This window comes from Copidosoma floridanum, unplaced genomic scaffold (genome assembly GCF_036245765.1).
Source record: "Copidosoma floridanum isolate Cflo_tuat_1 unplaced genomic scaffold, Cflo_Japanese_pri ptg000030l, whole genome shotgun sequence".
Lineage (NCBI taxonomy): Eukaryota > Metazoa > Arthropoda > Insecta > Hymenoptera > Encyrtidae > Copidosoma > Copidosoma floridanum.
This window is the reverse complement of record NW_028321907.1, coordinates 15,830,673-15,852,353: the sequence shown is the minus strand read 5'-3', so window position 1 is coordinate 15,852,353 and position 21,681 is coordinate 15,830,673. Positions and strand designations below refer to the sequence as shown.

Sequence of the window (21,681 nt, the reverse complement as noted above, 5' to 3'; positions counted from 1 at the left end):
GATGCAAGTTTGCGCGGGTCTTTTTATTTTAAAAAAAAAAAAGCTCTGTAACTGCGCATGCGCAGTCCTTATAAACGTGAAAGCGCTACTTTCGAAATTTGTGCTCCAGAACAAGTAACCCGTGCACGAAACAACGGACCCTCGCCACAGTGAAGTAATTGTCGTGCTATTGATATAGTTTTATAATAATTTAATTGCTGTTTATTTAATCGCACTTAGGTTAACGCCCAAAAATCAAGTTAAAATTCTTCCAGCAGCTTGTACAATGTATACCATCGGCATCGGCTAAATAATACACCTGCACAACGAATAAATGTACAATAGAGAGAAGAGTATACATATATGTATAAAATGGATAGTGCAGTCGATCCGAGATCCGAGAGGGACTCGCGCCTCGCGCCTCCAGTAATATAAGTATAAGTACACTATATATGGATACATATGCATCCATTCGACGCAGTTATCTTGTGCCCACTCCCCGGAGTACACACATGTAGAGTAACCATGAGCGGCATCGTTTATCGTGTGGGTGTACATTTGCGCGCGTCCTAGACACAGCTGACTCGTACACTAGCATATACGTCGTTATCAGCTGTTTTGTTTTGTTTTGATATATGCGCCCAAACTGACAAGTAAAAAGAGAGAGGGGAGAAAAAAAAAGCCGACTCTGCCGCAAGTGTCCACACACAGCAACAACAAACCCTTGCCAACGTAGCGTCCATCGTTTTGCATTAAAAGTGTCAGTCCACCCCAAGTGTGGGGGATAACATATAGTACAGCTGAAGTAAAAATAAAACAATTGGACAACAATTGCCAATAGAGAAAGTATAAAGAAAAAGGACTCTCGGAGGTAAGCTTGACTTGACACCAATGAGTCAAAATTCATAAATAACGCATCGTTCTCTCGCTACAACCGCTTTTTGCTTAGTTAAAGGATAATTCTTGGGGGTTTCTCCCCCCTCCCCCTTCATTGTTTATTTACATTTTGTTTTGGAGCAAAGCGCGCATGTGCCGCGCTTTTACCATCACCCATATCTAAATGTGTGTATATATCCATCACGTTTTTCCTTTATTTGCACTCTGTGTAATATGCGTGTAGCCGTCGTATATATATATGTAAGTGGTTTTCTCTCTCTTGACGAGACAAAGGCGACGATCCTCTTTGCGCGCTGCAGCGTGTTATCGTCCCTCGAGAGTCGAGAGAGGCATCACCACCACAACCACTTGGGCAAATATTATTCGCACGTTTCAATGGTCATTTGTACGTGGGGTATAGATATGTCGTGTGCATACTACATACCTATCACATAAAGATAAAAGCTGCAGCAGCAGCAAGGAAGACCATATAGATTGAAGTCTATTGTGTGACGATATCATTTTTTTTTGTCGATTTATATGTATATTGTACGTGGATAACTTGAACATACACGTATGCGTATATGCACTAATTGCGCCTTCAAATGACGCTTGTACCAGAGAGGTATTATATAGATAAGACTCGAGTTGAGCGAATGATCTGTAACACACATATCGTACGAGTAGGCGAACAATGAAAAGCGCATCTATGTACACCCTCGTCGGTACCTATATATGTACTAAAAGTGGTCTCCGTAGTCGTCAGTGTTAATTGAAGAAAAAAAAAAAAAAAGCTGTAGATCGCTTAGGCTCTTCGCTACTATACGCGCGATCCTTCGTTTCAAGCAATTTTGTTATAAACCCTTCGATCTGTTCACATAATTGTAGTTCCTTCTTCTTCTTCTTCTTCTTTGGCGCATTTGTAAAAGTATGACGCAGCTACGCTACAACAGAAGAAAAAAAGGAAAGAAAAGCAAATACGCGAGTTAAAAAAAAGCTTTTATATTTTATGAGTCTCGTTTTTTTTTTTTTTTTTTTTGTAATACCGTGTGCATATTGTAATAAAACTACATCATCCGATTGTACAAACACGTACACGCGAATGGTGCATATATACAAAAACAAAAGATAAGGAACTTTTCTCATTGTGCGACCTCTTGGATCGTCCTACATATATATATATATGTTGCGTTGTTTCAACGAGACGCGCGTATATATATATATCAGACAACCGTGGCTGTGCAAAATAATATCATAATACCCCACGCGGATCTGAGTGAAACCCCGGTGAGCCGGCTTACACGCGTATAATTGCCGTATACGTACATGTAAATACATGTATGCGTGTAAAGGGGGGAGCCAGGGAAATTGCAACAATTGCGAATTTCCGTTCCCGCGTAAGGCCAAGGCGATCGCTCGCCGAGATTGCGTCCTTTTGACTCTCTCGGACGCGCGCACGGGAGCTAAAGAGGCATCATCGCTCGTGTGCGACGCCAAACTGGGAGGGGGGATTTTTTTATTCGAGAGAGCCGCTGTGCAATGTCGAATACACTGGTTTTTTTCTTTTTTTTTTATCGCACGCGTTTTATTACACCTTTTCTCGCGGTGATCCTTCACAAAAGACGCGCTTACGTTGTTAGTTTTATTTGATTGAGGTGATGCAAAATTCATGGAAATATAATAGTAACAATCACGAGAGAACATTGTAATTAAAAGTCAACATTGTTGGCTGGAGACAGAAGAAAAAATTGCGAGAGCGGTATACTTGCGAACTTTTCTTGTTGATTTCGAGGGGAGAAAAAAAAAAAGCTTACCTTAGTAATTTTGCGCAAATCAACACACACACCCACTCAGGATTGCACGATCCCTTAATTGTTCGTACATTATGTTTCGCGCGGTTTAATGCGTTTGATCAGGAACAAAAAAAAAAAAAAAAAAAAAGCAATCGATAAAGAAGATCGATGACGGATAATCTACGAAACGCGCGAACTATCGATCATCAGAATCGCTGATGAAATAGCGTATGCACCTACTAAACGATTGAAAATCATCAGCAGTAAACGATACATCCAACGAATGGTTCGCAACACTTTGTTCACGCCGATCAAAGTACATACACAATAGAATATAAAAGCTTGTAAAGCATGGAAAATTAATTTCAGCCGACGGCGAGATAAGTATGAGGGTGACGAGCGAGACGGGGGAAGACGGGCCGAAGAGCCCCGCCAACGCGGCCTCGTCCTCGTCTTCGAAGCTCTTGTCGAGCCTGAGGATCGTCTTCTTCGTGATCGGCACGATCGTCATCGGTTTCGCTGCCTTCTGCAACTCACTCACGTGGTAAGCGAGCCATACAAACCATGCCCCCTATTCTCCATGAGCACCCCTTGTTACAATATATTGTTATATATACGCGCGTCAGTCCAGCCAGTCTCTCTCTCTCTCTCTCCTTTTCCTTTATACACTCTCGCACACATATGTATGTATACCAAACATTAACACACACACACACACACACACACACACGTATAGGGTACCCGCGTATGCAGTACCGACTGGCCGCGATTTCGACACACGGGGCTCTCCTCACAAGCGCTCGCGCGCTCTCGCGCATCGACTGCCCGCGGTGCGATCGGCAATAACATTACACTTGAACGTGCATGTATGTGCCCGTACGACGTTTAAAATGTCTGTTCTCGATTTCCCGATCGACAGGCATCTGCAAAAGTTCTGGGGTGCCTCGGGTGACTTTTGGCAGGCGCAGTGGGAGAAGATCGTCGACAGATTTGGAGATGACCCCGAGACCTATTGGGTCAACGGTGAGTACTTGCTGTTACTGCACTTTTTTTTTTTTCCTAATTTTACTCGTTTCGTCACATTGAGAAACAAAAAAAAAAAAAAAAGGCCCCGTTTGATTATGATCCGCGCGTTTGCAGAGTCGATTCGATATTCCACGGTGGCTGTGAATGCGCGCTTGATAGCGGTTAACGGTATAACTTTGCCCGTCGACGCAACGGAGCGGGAATGCCAATTGGCGGCTTTGTTTTTTTTTTTTTTTTTTTGTTTTTTTTTTTTTTCGTTTTCTCGTCCCCTCGCATCCTTGTTTGTATTTTCCTTTCGAGCGAAAGAAAAAAACCGGTTTCACACGATCGTTGATAAATTTTCGCGACCAAGTATACCTGCATCGAGCCAAAAATGTTTGCTCACAACTCTTTTTCTGGACGAAGATAGACGCTTTGTCGTCCACTTACTATTTCTTTTGTAACAATTTAGCGCATAATGCACCCGTATTTTCCAGACTAAAAGTATAACGAAAAAAGTTTCACTATCGATTTCTAACGATTTTTCCTATGCACCCTTGGTTTGGTTGGTAGCAAAAAGTTATACTATCGTGTACGTGTCTAATAATGTTCTGTGTGAAAAAAAAAAAAAAAAAAAAAGTATTCGTTAAACAAATATAATGAGGTTGAAGCCGCGTACAATTGACTTATTCATACCCAAGCCACTGCTATCGAGCTAAGAGCTATTCATAGGCACTTTTTTTTTCTTTTCAATAAACATCCACGCGAGATTCACGCATGAAAATGTTCACGACAATGACAGATAGCAAAAAAAAAAAAAAAAAAGAAAAGAAAACAGCATCGTTGGTTGACAAGTCACGCGAGCCACAACTTTGTTTTTATTTTTTTTTTCTTCGAGCGCGCACTGCACTTTAACAAATAACTTAATCACACGCGACAGCGAATCCACGTAGTCTTAATTGATTTTTTTCTTTTGTCACATTTAAGTTTCTCTTTAATACATATGATTTTCAATCGCCCGATTCATTAGCGTCGACGTACATATTCGCGTACTTGTATTTTACACACCTGAATAACGCGCCCAATCCTCGTCAATTTAGCGCGTTTCGTCTACATCCCCACGAGAGCGACTCCTCGTATAATAGGGTACACATGTACCGAGCCAAAGGAAGTCTCGTTTGCTCGCACGTGTAAGCTTTTTTTTAAACTAATCGATAAACGTTCTGTAATAACTTTGGATTTATTATTTCCCCCCCCCCCATCCATATGATATACTCGCACCACATTGTGCCATTTTTATATACGTATTACATCCGTTGGAAATAACGACGCCGCGCACCGGCGTTCGTGTAACCAATTTGGAAAGTTCTTACGCGGTGCGTTAATTGCATTCTAAATATTGCAAACCACCCGCGCGGGGAGCATAATATGTATAACGTATGTATATACGCGTGTACGTGTGTGTCCGCGTTCTATACCCGACGAGTACAACGACCCGCGGTCGCGCGGCTAGGGAAAAGCCACGTATTTTATTCATGGCTAATCTGGAACTCGATCCTCTGTGCGCAATATACCCATCGGATAACGGAACACGTCCAACGCCGGGCCTTTTTTTTTTTTTCGCACGATTAAGTACAAAAATGAAAAAAAGCACGTGTATAATATGGTGACGCAGCAATGGTATGTATGTGTGAGATAAAATGAACGATTAAAAACTCGGGCAGGCTCGATCGCGATAACGTTCCTGGCCTACTGGCTCTTCGGCGGCATCTACACGTTCATGGACCTGACGAACCGGCCGAAAGCCCTGCGCCGCTACAAAACCCAGCCGGGGACGAACGAGCCGGTGTCCACGTGGGAGCTGCTCCGCGTGATCGGCCAGGTGCTCTTCAACCAACTGGTGGTCGGCTTGCCCCTGACCCACTGCGCCTACTGGCTCATGAAGTGGCGGGGCTTCCCGGCCCTCCACCAGCTGCCGACCTTCCACAGCTTCCTCGCCGAGATCGCCTTCCACATACTATGCGAGGAAATTGGCTTCTACTACTCGCACCGGCTGCTCCACAACCGCCACCTCTACCGGCACATACACAAGCAACACCACAAGTGGACGGCCCCCGTCGCGGTCACCGCCATCTATTGCCACCCCATCGAGCACGTCGGCTCAAACCTCCTGCCGCCCTTCCTCGGGGTCTTTTTGCTCGGCTCGCACGTCGCCACTGCCTGGCTCTGGTTCTGTCTGGCCATACTGTCGACCCTCAACGCCCACTCTGGTTACCACCTGCCCTTCTTCCCGTCGCCCGAGGCCCACGACTTTCACCACCTCAAGTGAGAGCTCACACCCGCCCCCTTTTTTTTCGTCCATATGATTAGTATACTCACTGTTTGTCACGTGTGTGCAGGTTCAACCAGTGCTACGGCGTGCTGGGCGTGCTTGACCGGTTCCACGGCACGGACAGCATGTTCCGGAACTCCAAGGCCTACGAGCGGCACATCATGCTGCTGAGCCTCGTGCCGGCCCGCGAGGCTTTTCCCGACGCCGACGACGACGACGCCAAGCGGCTAACCAACGCCCCCAAGGCGTTTCCCGACGCGGCGATACAGCTCTGCAGGCACTGAGCGTACATTTACCGTGTACACCTGCGCTAATTTTCCTTTTTTTTTTCTTTTTTTTCAGTTGCAAATCAAGTGTAAACACCTTTTACTTTTGTCTTTATCGTCTAGGTGTGTACATTTTTGAGTCGTTCCGATGTGCGTTGCGGTGATCCATGTGGACAGACTTGGACACGATTGGGCCATTTTTTTTTTTTTTTCACTGTTACTTGTTACACTTTATTCGACAAGAGGTTTTCTAGAAAAATGTTGATGGTGTAGTCCAAAATGGCCCGAGTGTATGGGTGCTAAGATAAATGTAAGTCGTTGCACTTCATTTTGAGATATGTTAGTTGATTTTTTTCTTGTGTTTTCAAACAAAGTTGCAAACTTCGAATTTGTAAGAGCGTGTTAACTATCGGGGAACGACAATGAAAGCCTTATAATATACACTGCAAGGGGGTATACATATAGTATAGGAATATAATGCACTGCGCCATTCTGGATGTCAAACAATTGTTGTTTTATTTTTCAATTGGTCAAGTTGACGATTCGGAGTTGAGCAATATACGGCATTTTCGCAATACAAACGAGGATCGGGAGTGCAGTGTGAAAGAAAAGCCGATTTGTACATAATAAGATTGTGAGAGGTGTGTGCATAAGTTTTACTTTATCGTCAGGTTGGTGTTTCATAGCACATTATAAATATATTCACACGATTGACGGAATTTTTCCCTCGGATCGTGATTACTATAGATTTTACTCGCACGAAACACTATACGATGAATAGTAAAGTTCAATGTTATACACTATAGCATTGGAACCGAAGCTCCAGAGATATGTTACTAACTTTACGTAAAATTTTGGGAAGAAGGGGGCGGGTGATAAATTTTTAAATTTCAAACAGTTGAGATGAAATTTTTTCAATCGCCGATGGAACAAAGTATTGTAATTATATTGTACTGAACGATGATGATGAGTGATATTAATACTACATGTGTATGAAGACTCTAATATATTTATATATACGTATATCTAATCGTAAAAGTTGCCATACACACGTAATTTATATTTTTCTACAAGAGACAAAAATTTTACGAGCGTCTTTTATCAATCGCGCTATTTTTTATTATTTGTTTTTTTTTATATTTCCACCTATTTAGCATAGTTTGATCTTTTCTATGGAGGAAAAAATACATAGAATTGGCCCATATGATTCTACCGGAAGTACCGTTTTTACCATCAGAAACTATTGTTACGTGTATCCATGTATATTATTTCAAAATCTTTACGAGTAAAAAATGTTTGTTTACACAAATTTGTTAGATACGAGGCTAAAGAAGGTGTACGTAAGAAGAAAAAGACGATTTGCGTGATGCCATTATCAGGCTGGTAATAGGCGCACAATTCACACTGGCGTATAAAAGCACAATAAGCATTGGCGTTGTTCAGTTAATCAATTGTTTCTTATATAGTTTTTTCATAAAATTAAATTTATAAGCGCTTCAACAATTAAATAGAATTAAAAAGTTTTTTCGATGTTAATAGAACATATGTAAGTAAATTAAATGAACCTAGCTATAGTACCACAACATCGATTTACGACTACATAGTAGCGTTAATTAACACGAGCTTTGAAAATGCACACTACACTACGTCTTACTTTTATATAGGTACGGAAAAATCTGTACGATATCCGATTCTTTGTAAATTTTTGTAAACTTTACTATACTACTTATTTGTGTAAGATTGTGTAAGAATCACGTCTGGAATTTTTAATAAAAATTGCCAAGTTGATGTTTCGATTGGTTTTTTTTTTTTTTTTTTCTTTATTTCTTTTTTGTTTAACAAAATGATATAATCTTTACAAAAACATTTTTCATCACATTCTTTGTATTTTGTAAATCAATATTAAAAAATATAATCTTTGTAGTGTTTACTTTTTCACCATTAAAGTCTGGAAATCAATTGAATCGTACGAAAAAATACCAGATTCGATAAAAAGTATTGTTGATATGTATAATATACTTAATTCATATTTTCATAAGGCAAACAGACATATATTGCTGTTGATAAACTAAATTAAATTTATCGTCTATTAAATGCTGGTTTGTTCCTTAGATTTAAGTATAAAAATAAATTTCAATATTTTTGCGAAGACTTGAGATTTCTATCATACAGTTTTTTTTTTTTTAAATATTACAGTTCTTATAAATGGTTTTATTACTCAATTTTTTTTTCACGTTTCAAGTATTTTTTTTTTTTTTTTTTAACAAAGGTGGTACTCTTTAATTTAAAAAACGTTGAAAGTAATATGTAAGACCAAAGTTATCCAAGTATAAAAGCACCAAAAATTGTTTGCTTGATAGCACAGACATCAATAAACGGATTATCATTAGTTAATGCATGTATAAATGCACGCTAGTTGTATAAAAATTGCTTACGTCCCGAAAATAGATTTCTTGTAAAAATTCAACAATTATCACTCGTTGTACATTCCATCGATCAAAAAGTCCATTCTTCTATAATGCCTCTTACTCCAGTAGTCCTTACCACGCTTGTACAAAACGTAAAAGGTAACACCTAGCAATGGCAGTGCAGTGAACGTTATGATAATAGGCACAATGTAGTCTATCTTCCTTGGCATGCTGATTGGAGATTTATCAGTGGGTGAAGCAGGTATAGGGCCGTCAGCTTCTTTTCCACCAATTGTCAATATTGGTTTAGGCTTTGGTGTTCTAGTGGTGCTACTGTGCGAAGCTACCACAGGCTCCTTTTCTTGCGGATCCTCCTTAACAGGCGCAACATGGAGATTGATTGGTTTTTTAGTTGTTTCATTGGTCACGGTCGCAGTTGATTTCACAACAATGTGTGTGCTAGGCTCAGTTAATACTGAAGAATTAGTTTTTTTTACTGGATCAATCGATGGAGAATCAATCACAGTACCATTCGTACCATTTTTATTCTGACTTTCAATAGACTCCTCTGGCAACACACCTTTCCTCGGCACGGTCTTTTTTTTCAAAATCTTAGAGTTTAAAATTGGAGTCTGGCCTTCCATGGTGATTTTTACATCCTACAACAAACAATACCAATAAACCAAAGAAATGATAAGTCCGGGTTCATAAAAACCTATGTTACTACAACATACCTCTTTAGGAACAGGCTGAGGACTAGCAGCAGCTGTTAAAACTGACTGTTTGTAATAAACTTCCTTCTTCTTTGTGGATTCATCGCCAGCGGTGATACCAAGCAGGAGAAAAAGGAATAGAAATAACCAGCAACGAGACTTGGGCATTTTCCTCACGTCTTTCTTTTTATATATTGTAAGAAATAATCTCACAACAAGTATGTACACACAACTGTTAAGTTTACAGTCACATAAACATCATCTGACGGCTCGCAAATGGAACAAAATTTTATTTAATAACAAAACAAGTTTTAACTGCACGATTGAACCATCACACGTTTCAAGATTTTGAAGTGATAAGAGAAAATCGTGCTCAAATCGCACGATGTACATATGTTTAGTTGTACGAAACAACAACAAAACGTGAGGTCGACGGATACTTTTTCGATCCTACAAGTGATGATGTCTTCCTAGGAACAACCAACTGCTGCACAAACAAAAAAAACTACACCCACTTTTCTCCTGAGTCTTCACATTTTTTTTTTTTTTTTATTTCACTACCTGGTTGCCAAGTACTTTAAGTGCTGATGTTTTCGCAAAAAATGCAGAACAAGCAGAGAACAGCTCTCCGAAGTCCCAAGGCCTCCGGCCTCCGATGGCTCCGATAACTCCGATTGCTCCAAAAAGTAACACTACGTAAACATACACACATTATCACACAACTCATGAAATCAACTTTCTAAATATAGTGTGCATGTGTGTGATACGTGATGTGTATTGTATACACATATTAATGTAAATATTATACATCTGATCGAATCTCGAGTTTTAATTGATGAGTTTTTATATTCGTTTTTAATTATATTTTTTTAAAGAGGATAGTAAATATACATATATATTGAGTATATGTCGTTGTTGTTGTTGTGTATACCTATTATACACACAAAATCTTGAGTAGTATCTTTTTTTTGCCAATTGTACTACACCAGATCGTACACATGTCTATTTGACATTCGTTTAACATTGCGCTTTAAATTCAATGAGCACGTAAGTGTACCCACATGCCATGCAGTGCTATAATTGAAGTTGAAGGCAATAAAATAATAGATCGAGAGCAGAGCCCATGCGTAATGTTTATTCATTGATAATAGTGGTCCAATCAAAATAGCCAGCATCAACTCATAAAGTATGAGTGGCCCAACTTTTGCCTGTGTTATCTTCTGCACGAGTATTTCAAGTATTTGACAACTCCTACCTGCAAAAACACATTGTTTCTCGGGCAGGTGTTGTCATTGCTGAGAAGAGCATTGTGCCACTAATTATTGGATAATTTACCTGTAAGTTTGCCCTTGGCCAACAGTACGTAGATAACATTGATAAAATGTGTAGGAATTACTTTGTTTTATTAAGGCCTGCAAAGATGAGGACCAGAAGTAATTCTGGAGTCCGGTTGGACTACTACCAGCGGGTGGTGCACAAGATCATCATGGACCATCAGAATCCTGTGACGGGACTATTTCCTGCGAGCAAAGATAACAATCACGCTTGGATTCGGGATAATGTTTACACAATACTTGCCGTGTGGGGACTGTCAATGGCTTACAAGAAGACAGCCGATGCAGACGAGGATAGAGCCAAGACTTACGAGCTGGAGCAGAGCTGTGTTAAACTCATGAGGGGCCTTTTGATGGCTATGATGCAACAAAAGGATAAAGTTGAAAAATTCAAGTCGACACAGAATCCATTGGATGCTCTGCACGCAAAGTACAGCTCTGCCACTGGCCAGACTGTTGTGGGAGACACCGAGTGGGGTCACTTGCAAATTGACTCAATTTCATTGTACTTGCTGATACTCGCACAAATGACCGCTTCTGGCTTGCAAATCGTGTTCAACTTGGATGAAGTACGTTTTCTTATTTGAAGTACAAGATACAAGTAAATCTCTTATTGACACTCGTTATGAAACTTTTCATTTCAGGTGGCCTTTATTCAGAATTTGGTTTTTTACATTGAATCCGCCTATTGCACTCCTGATTATGGAGTCTGGGAGAGAGGTGACAAGACAAATCACGGACTACCAGAATTGAATGCAAGTAGTATTGGAATGGCCAAGGCAGCCATGGAAGCTATGAATGAATTGGATCTATTTGGCGCCAGAGGCGGTCCCACTTCGGTTATTCATGTTTTGGCTGACGAAGCGCAAAAGTGCCAAGCGGTTTTGCAGTCAATGTTACCTAGAGAATCCAATTCTAAGGAGCTTGACAGTGGCCTTTTGTCCATCATAAGTTTTCCGGCTTTCGCTGTTGATGAGCCAAATCTCATTCAACTGACCAGAGACGCTATTACCAAAAAGTTGCACGGCAAGTACGGGTGCAAGAGATTTTTAAGAGATGGCTACAGAACACCGAAAGAAGATCCAAACAGATTGTACTATGAACCTTGGGAACTGAGGATGTTTGAGAACATTGAATGCGAGTGGCCACTATTCTTCTGTTATTTAATTTTAGACTACTGTTTTCAAGGCAACCAAGACGCAATAAATCATTATTCGAAATTGTTGGAGGAAATCACAGTAAAAACGGAAGAAGGCATCAGATTGGTTCCCGAGCTTTATGCCGTTTCAGCAGAAAATACTGCTGCTGAGTACGCTGAGCCTGGAAGCCAAAAAAGAGAGGCCCTGGGTAGAACCCCATTTATGTGGGCACAATCACTTTATATTTTAGGAAAATTACTACAAGAAGTACGTATACTTGCGACGTATTAACTGTAAAATATTTTTGGCTCAATGCTTACGAGTTTTCAATTTATTTTTACAGGGGTTTCTAGCAGTGGGAGAATTGGATCCGTTAAATCGGCGTTTGTGCAGCGAAAAAAAACCTGATGTCGTTGTACAAGTCGTTATTTTAGCCGAAGACGCGGAAATCAGAGAAAAAATTGCTCAGCACGATATTCACGTTCAAACGATTGCGGAAGTAGCGCCTATCGAAGTACAACCTGCCAAAGTCCTCAGTCATTTGTACACATATTTAGGTACATAAAAATTTGTTCTATGTATTATTTGTTTTCGTAAATTTATCAATTTCGTATGGATTATAAAAGTTACATATTTTTCCAGGTCGTAATAAAAAACTCGGACTGTCCGGTCGTAAGTCGAGGGACGTTGGTATACTCAGCACAAGCAAACTTTATTCTTTACATGATAGAATATTTGCTTTTACGCCACAGGTAAAGCCACTTTGCTTAATGTATTTTAACGCTCGCGATTCATTTCTTTGTGTATTATTCTCTATTGCCTCCCCTTCCCTCCAGACTAAAATATTGAGAAAAATTGAATACATTTATTTTTGCGTGAAATTCAGCTGACAGACATGACTCGCTTCTACATCGCTTCGGATTACGAACTCATGATTGACATATTCAAAGGGGAAATTAATTTCTTAAAGTCTAGCTGGCAGAATATGTTAGGCCGACCACTTGTCGTCATACCCCTCAAGAATGTCCACCTAGGTATAGTAAAGCAACACCTAAAAGCGATAATATTTCCTTTTTGTTTCATTTTCATTAGTTGCTTTTGTTCTTGACTAATGAGTTTTCTAATAATTTGCAAACAAAAAACATAATGCGAATCTTACTGCTGATTAAAATTGGACGTAAAGTTATGACATGCAAAGGCAAAAGTATTTTTTTTTCACCAACAAAATTGCGCTCACCACTTATGACGTACAAAAATGACAACGAATCAGCGCGCGCGCGCGTTTTTTTCCCTTACTTGTGGAATTTTGTGTCCAAATCAAACAAATACGATAAATTACTTTAACGACAAACGAGTGAGAACGGAGTTGTTTAATTTTTATTAAAAATGCAAAAATAATAGATCTCCCGCGAGTCTAATTTACCATGTTGTTAGTCATTACTATGTTGTGCTAGTGTGCGTGTTATTAATAGCATGTAGTGTAACTCACACCGTGTAATAGAATTAGGTTTTATTCCGAAACTAACTGCGACTTTGCCAAAAAAAAAATCCACATGCATAACTGCATACCAAGAAAAAGATTATGTCAAATTGGGAGACGGAAAAATATTGCGTGAAAAAAAGTTTCAAAAGGAGAAAAATCGCGAGCTTTCGCAACACTTTGTATCATCAGCAACGTTTCTCCGTCTTTCAATTCGATATCATGATTTCTCTCGACGTTGCGAGGTACATGAGGATTTTTTTTTTGTCGCAGCAGCAGTTTGTCCAAGGGTAAACCGTAATTCTTGCACACTCATGCGTTAGAACATTGACGTTGTGGACTACTACACGTCCAACGATGCGGCCTTCCTCGCCGATACGTTCACGACCAACCTGGCTTTCCTCACCATCAACTGGAAACAAATGCTCGGCAGACCGACCGTAACACTTGTCGCTAGTCATAGATACTTGGGTAGGCCAACTGCTGTACTTACTACTTATGAGCTGCTTTCCAGTCCAACTTTTTTTTACCATTCGTTTCAATTAACACTGCATTGTATGTACTAGTCTTGCGAATACATTATTCTTTTTTCGTGAAAACATAGTTTTATTTTCTCTTCTTCAATATTGCTTTAAAAAAAAAAATCAACGTTTGAGTACTTACATCGCTGTCTGCATGATATTTGATTGTCTTATGATTGCTAGCTCATGTGATTATCACCATGTTTTTACGTTTAAACACATTAAAAAAAAAAAAATAAAAAAAAAAATTTAGATCAAGGAAAGATCCCACTAGCGATGATAACGACAATGAAAAAATTGAAGAGCGGCTACATCAACGGTACTAGAGTGTCGCTGGGAAATTTAAACGAGTTTTTGAGCACTTCCTGCATCACTAATCTGAGCTTTTTGGGAAGCTCCGAAGATGGCCGACCCGACCGACTCAATCCTCAGGTACGCGCGTACGCAAAAAATACAATAAACAACTAGCGAATCGCGGCACCAAGAACTATAAATGATCCGTTGAAATGCACAGGTGCAGCAGTACCTGGACGAGCACTTGATGAAAGCTTTTCCGCTGCGCACTAGTTTGCTGGACAAACCTTTGATTCAGGGCGCGAGGAACCTCAGACGACGAATGTCCGTCAAAGGAGCGATCAAAAAAACAAGATCCATAGCTGTCGAACGTGCGTACTTTGAAATGTCAAAAAGACTTTATTGGGCCGTGCTTTTTTTTTAACTCACTGTGAATTTGTTTTGCATGATGCCTTTGAGAGAGAGGAGTGTTAAGTTGAGTTTTTATAACTAATTCACACAGCGACGGAGTTACCCATCGTACTTCATGAACGTAAGTCGTGCCGAGAGCCTAACAGCATGGATTTTTGCAATTCCTTATTATTTATTTTTTTTTTATTTATTTCATTTTACTAACTTTCACACCTGGAATGCAATAATGGTGTTACTACACACAACGTATACTTATTGCATGATTATACGTAGTGTGGCATAACGTGTTTTCGGGGGGCACTTATTTTTTGCACCTATATCCAAACAGCGGAGATACTGGGAATGGCCGGGGAAGACCGACGGCCGTCGCAAGTGTTGTCGGCCAACCCGTTCATAAAAATCACCGACACGACTCTAGCGACAAGCGAAAATCCTCAGCCCAACCGTACGCCATCGCCCACAGAGGAGCTGCTGTCTTGGAAGCCGCACTCCCCGAAGCCCAGCAGACAGAGGATGAACTCGGAGACCCAGTACGCGGACACCGAGGTCGAGGAGCTCATGGCCATGCTGAGAGAAACGGAGAGCTTGGAGGAGCAGGGGGACATTTTGCAGTACCTGGTGGACTCGCAGGGTTTGATGTTCAACACGGGCATGGTGGAGAACGATCATCCCGTCCTGGTGAAGGATCTCCTCAAAGGTTTGTACGAGAAGGCCTGTCAGCAGAAAATGTGGGGCATCGTGAGACACACGGCCGGCATGCTCGGCAAGCGAGTCGAGGATCTAGCCAAAGCGGTCACCGACCTCCTGGTGCGTCAGAAACAGGTGACGGTGGGCATGCCACCGACCAACGAGCACACCATCGTCGCCCCGCTGCCCGAGAACGAGCTGCGCTCGCTCATACACCAGGCATACGGCGACGACGAGTCCACAGCCATGCTGACCCAGGAGCTGCTCGTATACCTGGCCATGTTCATAAGAACCGAGCCACAGCTGTTCCACGAGATGTTGAGGCTCCGCGTCGGTTTGATCATTCAGGTCATGGCCACCGAGCTGTCACGCACGCTCATCTGCAGCGGCGAAGAAGCCTCCGAGCACCTGCTCAATCTCTCGCCGTTCGAGATGAAAAATCTCTTGCATCACATTATGAGCGGAAAAGAGTTTGCGATCAGCAGTGGTGAGCTTGACGATTTTCTTTTTTCTTCTCCCCACTTGCTTTCGAGTCTTTGTAATCGAGTGATTTTTATTTTAGTTGGTCGCGGCAACTTCTCCGTCGTTAGCTGCAAGTCTAGTCGAGTAAGCAAGGTGGGTTTGTTTAATCGTTAATTTAATAAATTTAAAATAAAATTATTACACGAAAGTATTACGAATCTCGATTTTCGAATAGAAATCACAGATTGGTGGATTCCTCAATGCCGATCAAGAAAATACAGAAATGGAGCCAGACAGGCAGGGTCAATGGTTGAGAAGAAGACGATTAGATGGAGCTTTAAATCGCGTACCTCGAGATTTTTATCCCCGAGTCTGGCATGTTCTCGAAAGAGTGCGTAAAAAATTTATTTTTTCGTTGTTCGCTTTGAATTTTTTTTTTTCGATTATTTCATTTTTATTATTACCTCTTTAGTGCCATGGATTGACCATAGAAGGAAGAATACTCGCACAAAATCTCACCCAGGAAATGACTTCTGGAGAACTGAAATTCGCACTAGCTGTTGAGACTGTTTTAAATACTATACCGCAACCAGAGTATCGTCAACTTATTGTCGAAGCATTGATGGTACTGACTCTCGTTACTGAATACAACGTAGCTTCTTCTCTCGGCGGTCTGATAGCCGTTGAACATTTAGTCCATAAGGCTAATGCCATATTTTTGGAAGATCAGGTGTGCAAATAGACATTTGAACTATGAAATTTTCAGCTATAGCTCAGCTAAAGAACTATAGTTCTTAAATAATCGACATTTAATTATATAGATGAAGATCGACGGGGATGCCACCCTTTGTTGCGCAAAACCAAAGGAACAAAGGGAAACGACTGCACTGGGCACCTTACTGTGCGGAGGGGCGGCATATGTCTGCCAGCACTTTTACGATTCGGCGCCTAGTGGAAGCTTTGGGACAATGACATACATAACGAGAGCGGTTGCGAGCCTATTGAATTGTCTTCCTAAAGATGGGGATTTGGAATGTACAATATCCTAAAGCACGCCTTAAACTTTAGAGCATCTTTTTGACAATTATTTTTTTTTTTTTAATGATGTTGAAACTTCTTGTATACCTATTATTATCTATAGAAGAGATTTAACGTGTTTTTAAGCAAATACGCTGCCTTACTGTTAGCAAAAAAAAAAATTGACTTGTTATAATTGAAATTTAGAGTTTTTTAACAAATTATGTAAGCATAAAAACTGAATAATATATATATTCTTACGTTTACATTGTTAATACGAATACTTAAAAGCATATACAAATTTTTAAACGTACTTATCTGTGTAAACTGTTCATTTTCTCTAAATTTCATCGTTTATTTACAAACTTAACAAAATCCGTTGCCGTTTAAGGATTGTTCAATTATTTTGTCCACTGCAAATCATTTGAATGGATTAATTTTTGATAGCCACGAGCCATCAGATGGACTGAAAAAAAAAATCATGTATTTGTTATCCTTATACATTAAGTTGTTTACAATATTATTCAACTTACTCTTCTCCTTCTTTAATCATTCTTTGTTTTTCTGTCATAAGATGCTGAATAAATTCTTGTCTGTACGTGACTTTCAGTGGAACTATTTTGATGGCTGCTCTCTGTGCATCAATGTGTTTTTTGCATGCCTCTGCCCATGACAACCCATACCATTCAATTTCTTCTCTAGTATACTACATAATGGAAATTAGAATGATTTTCATTCTATAAATCACACCAACATGTAAAAAGCCATGTATTAACTTACAGGTTCCAGATACTTCTCATATTTAGCATAAATTTCTTCTCGCTTAACAAGATCATTGGGATACAATGTTTTATCAGCTAAATTTATCAACATTTCCCTTTTCAAGTGGAGAGCAAGTAGTGATCTTAAATCACAAGCCTTTGTCTGTAATTACAGATGTTACTTATTTTAAAAATACTTGTTACCAAAAAAAAAGTGAAATTATTTCATCACAGTCTTGCATTACCTTAAGAATATAATGATCAAATCCATAATTCTTATGTATTAAGTCGATAGCTCTATCAGTGACCATAGTTCTCATGTACTTGTCTAATATTTCACTATAGATGACAGATTTCTTGAGCTGAGGAACCCAATAACGCACGGTCCTTCTCGTGTATTTGGAACTTTTATAAAACCCTTGGACCACAGCTTCTCCACCCCAAATACCTTGATCTATTTCTTTGGGATACTTTAGTGGTAATGGAATATTTTGCACTGGTACTCTACATTAATAATCATACACTATGTAGTCTTGAAAAATTCCCATTGCTAATAACCAGTCTATACTTACACAGTACCATCATCGCGTTTTTCATATTTGCCTTCCTTAGGAATAAAATGAACTGGTTCTGGTGCTGTCATTTTCCACTCACGCCAAAACTTCTTGTATGCCTCCGGCAACTCAAGACCAATACCAGAAGTCCAACGAGTAGGCTTCTGGATTCTGTACATTTTCTGAAATACAATAAATTCTTAGGAGGCATTACCATCGAAACAATTTATCAGTAAAATGTCAATCGTAAACATTATTTTTGTATTTATTACTTTTAGAACATTTTATCACAAAAACTTTGGGGTTATTTTTGATAAAACTTAATAACAATAAAAATATAGAAGAAAAAAGACGAAAAGAACATTACCTTAGATAATTCCTTTGGCACCGACATTTTTGTTTAGTCAAATTTTTTTCGACTTTAATTAGTCTGTCTATAAATATTGTTGTTGTTGTACCCCATCAAGGTTCAGCTGAGGAAGAGAGGAGCATAAATTACAGCAAAAAACACAATAGACCATTAATATTTAATCGACCATCGACTATCGACCCTCGTTTCGTATTGCCAACGTCATCTAGCATTGTGACTTTTGAACTATTCTATACGGGAATACTCATGCACTTTATAATATTATATTATATTATTCAACTATTCAGCATTCGACCTTACATAGCCACATCAGGATGGAGAATAATTTAAGATAATCGTGAAGTTATGTGTACCCTATTGTTGCGGTCTAATAAAAACCAATAAAAAATTCATTGATTTTACCATAGGATTTTTCTATTGGTTTGTTATCGGTATTTGCACCCGTAAATCCAAATAAAATCCGAAATGGTCAAAAATAGATTTTCTATGTCATTTATTATAACTAGGACATGATTGAACAAAAATAAATTGACAAATTTATGTCATACCATCCGGATGGTAACACCAAAACGGGGGGACTAAAGTATTTTTTACAAAATTCTAATAAAAATTAATAACAAACTTTTCTTTCAATTTACATATAAAATACTCTAATCCCCGTTTTGATGTTACCATCCGGATGGAAAGTATGACATAAATTTGTCAATTTATTTTTGTTCAATCATGTCCTAGTTATAATAAATGATGTAGAAAATCTATTTTTAACCATTTCGGATTTTATTTGGATTAACGGGTGCAAATACCGATAAGAAACTAATAGAAAAATCCCATTGTAAAATTTTATTGGTTTTTATTAGACCGCAACAACAGGGTATAGTTATTATAGTGATCATGTCAATATTTATATTTTTGGAGATCGATTTTTTAGTGAAAAATAAATTGTAAACTTGCCGCAAACAGCACAAACCACGTTAACTTTTTATTATCTATTTACAAGATTAGTTGCGGCTGGTTTACAATTGATTAAATGGCTCTAATACAAGAAGTAATAATTATTTAGATCAGCGCCATCTAGCGTTGAGAATTTCTGAACTAAAAAGTGGCCCTAAACTTTTGAACCAGAGCTTTAGCGCGTAGAGCCATTTAGTCAAATATAAACCAGCCGCAACTTATGATAAAGCTATAAAATAGAAAAATAACAATACGTGTGTTTTTGGCGGCAAGTTAACAATCTATTTTCTACCAAAAAATCGACCTCCTATGTGTTTATACTTTTGAAGATCGATTTTCAAGAATAAGATAAATTTTGAGCTTGCCGCCAAAAACACATATATCGTTATTTTTTCATTTCATAGCTTCGTCATGAGTTGCGGCTGGTTTATAATTGACTAAGTGGCTCTAACCCTGAATGCTCTGGTTGAGAATTTTAGGAGCCACTTTAGGCCAAAAAATAAAGACCGCTAGATGGCGCTGATCCAAAATAATTAAATTGCTACTTGCAGTAAAGTCACTTTAGTAGTTATAAACCAGCCGCGACAAATCTCATAGATAGATAATAAAAAGTTAACATATCTTGTGCTACTTGCGGCAAGTTTACAATTTATCTATTGCCTTAAAATCGACCTCCAAAACCATCAACATTCTACTTATCTTATTTGGCTCATAAAATCGACAATATTTACAAAATTACAATACTCTTGACCTTTTACCATTAACTCATGTAAGCACAAATTAATCAGTCCAAAAGAGACAACCGAAGAAAAAAAGCCTGAAAAAGAAGCGCAGTCACACGAAAAGTCTCATACAAGAATGGAGCATTGGATCTCACTTGATCAGAGAAGGTTGGGTTCTTTGTTTACTTATAACACTTAAAATTTACATCTCTGTAATAAATGTATTTTTCAATTAGTGAAATCCGATGCTCCATTCCTAGGAGACTCTTCGTGTGGCTGCTTCTTTTTAAGACCTTTTTTCTTCACTTGTCTCTTTTCGACTGAATAATTTGTGTATATTTGAGCGTGATTTACGATTTCTTTTGCTATGTTCATATTATATAAGTTAACTGTTTATTGGAAATCTAAAGTTGAAGGGCTGTTCTTTCATTAGTTAATGGTAAAAGGGCAAGAGTATTGTAATTTTGTAAATATTGTCGATTTTATGAGCCAAATAAGATAAGTAGAATGTTGATGGTTTTGGAGGTCGATTTTAAGGCAATAGATAAATTGTAAACTTGCCGCAAGTAGCACAAGATATGTTAACTTTTTATTATCTATCTATGAGATTTGTCGCGGCTGGTTTATAACTACTAAAGTGACTTTACTGTAAGTAGCAATAATTATTTTGGATCAGCGCCATCTAGCGGTCTTTATTTTTTGGCCAAAAGTGGCTCCTAAAATTCTCAACCAGAGCATTCAGGATTAGAGCCACTTAGTCAATTATAAACCAGCCGCAACTCATGACGAAGCTATGAAATAAAAAAATAACGATATATGTGTTTTTGGCGGCAAGCTCAAAATTTATCTTATGCTTGAAAATTGATCTTCAAAAGTATAAACACATAGGAGGTCGATTTTTTGGTAGAAAATAGATTGATAACTTGCCGCCAAAAACACACGTATTGTTATTTTTCTATTTTATAGCTTTATCATGAGTTGCGGCTGGTTTATAACTGACTAAATGGCTCTACGCGCTAAAGCTCTGGTTCAAAAGTTTAGGGCCACTTTTTAGTTCAGGAATTCGCAACGCTAGATGGCGCTGATCTAAATAATTATTACTTCTTGTATTAGAGCCATTTAATCAATTGTAAACCAGCCGCAACTAATCTTGTAAATAGATAATAAAAAGTTGACGTGGTTTGTGCTGTTTGCGGCAAGTTTACAATTTATTTTTTACCCAAAAGTTGACCTCCAATAGAATAGACATTCATATGGTTCAATAAAATCGACCATATGGCATTACTTAGTAGTAATTACTTCAATTACTACACATAACTTAACGTACATCTTACACCGTGCTCTCTTTACCAGAATGATAAAATCAGAGGCTGTTAAGTTACGTAGCCATCTGCAGTTAATTCAAGGTAGTTGACTTACTGACCTGACGGTAACGTAGAGCGCAACCTTAAACTACTTGCTGGTGACGATTGCGGAAAACACCCTAAAGCTCAAAAGGCTGCGCAAGCTCTCCGTGTATATATATAGTTATATAGTTAGAGAAAGACTGTCTTGCCAAATCTGCACTTCTGAGTTCTGCGCCTGCGGCGTTAATTTCCGCAGCGTA

At 39.0% G+C, this 21,681-nt stretch overlaps 4 protein-coding genes across 7 annotated transcripts; 2 read left to right on the top strand and 2 right to left on the bottom strand.

Annotated features, from left to right (window-relative positions):
- The first annotated feature begins 2,847 nt into the window (after positions 1–2,847).
- LOC106639662 (fatty acid hydroxylase domain-containing protein 2) lies at positions 2,848–6,318 on the top strand. Its single transcript, XM_089596319.1, has 4 exons — positions 2,848–3,192; positions 3,568–3,671; positions 5,378–5,978; positions 6,053–6,318. Exons 1-4 carry the CDS (start codon positions 3,035–3,037, stop codon positions 6,267–6,269), a joined length of 1,080 nt encoding a protein of 359 aa, XP_089452445.1. The 5' UTR covers positions 2,848–3,034; the 3' UTR covers positions 6,270–6,318.
- Positions 6,319–8,103: 1,785 nt separating this feature from the next.
- Positions 8,104–10,130, bottom strand: LOC106639675 (uncharacterized). Its single transcript, XM_014353411.3, has 2 exons — positions 9,394–10,130; positions 8,104–9,318 (listed from the first exon to the last, which is right to left on the bottom strand). The coding sequence occupies exons 1-2, from the start codon at positions 9,538–9,540 to the stop codon at positions 8,725–8,727; spliced, it is 741 nt and encodes a 246-aa protein (XP_014208897.2). The 5' UTR covers positions 9,541–10,130; the 3' UTR covers positions 8,104–8,724.
- A 27-nt stretch (positions 10,131–10,157) lies between these two features.
- LOC106639673 (putative phosphorylase b kinase regulatory subunit alpha) lies at positions 10,158–17,529 on the top strand. 3 transcript variants are annotated; one of them, XM_089596309.1, is made up of 14 exons: positions 10,158–10,419; positions 10,783–11,275; positions 11,351–12,112; positions 12,189–12,402; positions 12,488–12,597; positions 13,649–13,796; positions 14,100–14,278; positions 14,361–14,511; positions 14,643–14,672; positions 14,880–15,725; positions 15,801–15,853; positions 15,936–16,091; positions 16,173–16,430; positions 16,522–17,529. In XM_089596309.1, exons 1-14 carry the CDS (start codon positions 10,412–10,414, stop codon positions 16,747–16,749), a joined length of 3,636 nt encoding a protein of 1,211 aa, XP_089452435.1. In that variant the 5' UTR covers positions 10,158–10,411; the 3' UTR covers positions 16,750–17,529. The 3 variants fall into 3 exon arrangements, with proteins under 3 accessions (XP_089452435.1, XP_089452436.1, XP_089452434.1); XM_089596308.1 differs by lacking the exon at positions 13,649–13,796 and adding an exon at positions 12,732–12,879 and having other exon boundaries at positions 10,160–10,419; XM_089596310.1 differs by lacking the exon at positions 14,643–14,672.
- On the bottom strand, positions 16,966–21,523 carry mRpL28 (mitochondrial ribosomal protein L28). 2 transcript variants are annotated; one of them, XM_089596320.1, is made up of 7 exons: positions 21,499–21,523; positions 18,400–18,505; positions 18,051–18,214; positions 17,724–17,982; positions 17,498–17,641; positions 17,251–17,423; positions 16,966–17,183 (listed from the first exon to the last, which is right to left on the bottom strand). In XM_089596320.1, the coding sequence occupies exons 2-7, from the start codon at positions 18,424–18,426 to the stop codon at positions 17,138–17,140; spliced, it is 813 nt and encodes a 270-aa protein (XP_089452446.1). In that variant the 5' UTR covers positions 18,427–18,505; positions 21,499–21,523; the 3' UTR covers positions 16,966–17,137. The 2 variants fall into 2 exon arrangements, with proteins under 2 accessions (XP_089452446.1, XP_014208896.2); XM_014353410.2 differs by lacking the exon at positions 21,499–21,523 and having other exon boundaries at positions 18,400–18,576.
- Positions 21,524–21,681: the final 158 nt, after the last annotated feature.

What these genes read in the sequence shown, in the direction of transcription:
- LOC106639662 (XM_089596319.1), top strand. Translation starts at nt 3,035, where the DNA reads ATGAGGGTGACGAGCGAGACGGGGGAAGACGGGCCGAAGAGCCCCGCC. An exon ending in TTCTGCAACTCACTCACGTG is followed by an intron (nt 3,193 to 3,567) that starts GTAAGCGAGCCA and finishes CCCGATCGACAG; the next exon opens with GCATCTGCAAAAGTTCTGGG. An exon ending in CGAGACCTATTGGGTCAACG is followed by an intron (nt 3,672 to 5,377) that starts GTGAGTACTTGC and finishes AAACTCGGGCAG; the next exon opens with GCTCGATCGCGATAACGTTC.
- LOC106639675 (XM_014353411.3), bottom strand. Translation starts at nt 9,540, where the DNA reads ATGCCCAAGTCTCGTTGCTGGTTATTTCTATTCCTTTTTCTCCTGCTT. An exon ending in CTCAGCCTGTTCCTAAAGAG is followed by an intron (nt 9,319 to 9,393) that starts GTATGTTGTAGT and finishes TGTTTGTTGTAG; the next exon opens with GATGTAAAAATCACCATGGA.
- LOC106639673 (XM_089596309.1), top strand. An exon ending in TAGGAAAATTACTACAAGAA is followed by an intron (nt 12,113 to 12,188) that starts GTACGTATACTT and finishes TTATTTTTACAG; the next exon opens with GGGTTTCTAGCAGTGGGAGA. An exon ending in TCTGGCATGTTCTCGAAAGA is followed by an intron (nt 16,092 to 16,172) that starts GTGCGTAAAAAA and finishes TTACCTCTTTAG; the next exon opens with TGCCATGGATTGACCATAGA.
- mRpL28 (XM_089596320.1), bottom strand. Translation starts at nt 18,426, where the DNA reads ATGTCGGTGCCAAAGGAATTATCTAAG. An exon ending in TGCCAAAGGAATTATCTAAG is followed by an intron (nt 18,215 to 18,399) that starts GTAATGTTCTTT and finishes ATTGTATTTCAG; the next exon opens with AAAATGTACAGAATCCAGAA. An exon ending in ATGATTAAAGAAGGAGAAGA is followed by an intron (nt 17,184 to 17,250) that starts GTAAGTTGAATA and finishes TTTTTTTTTCAG; the next exon opens with TCCATCTGATGGCTCGTGGC.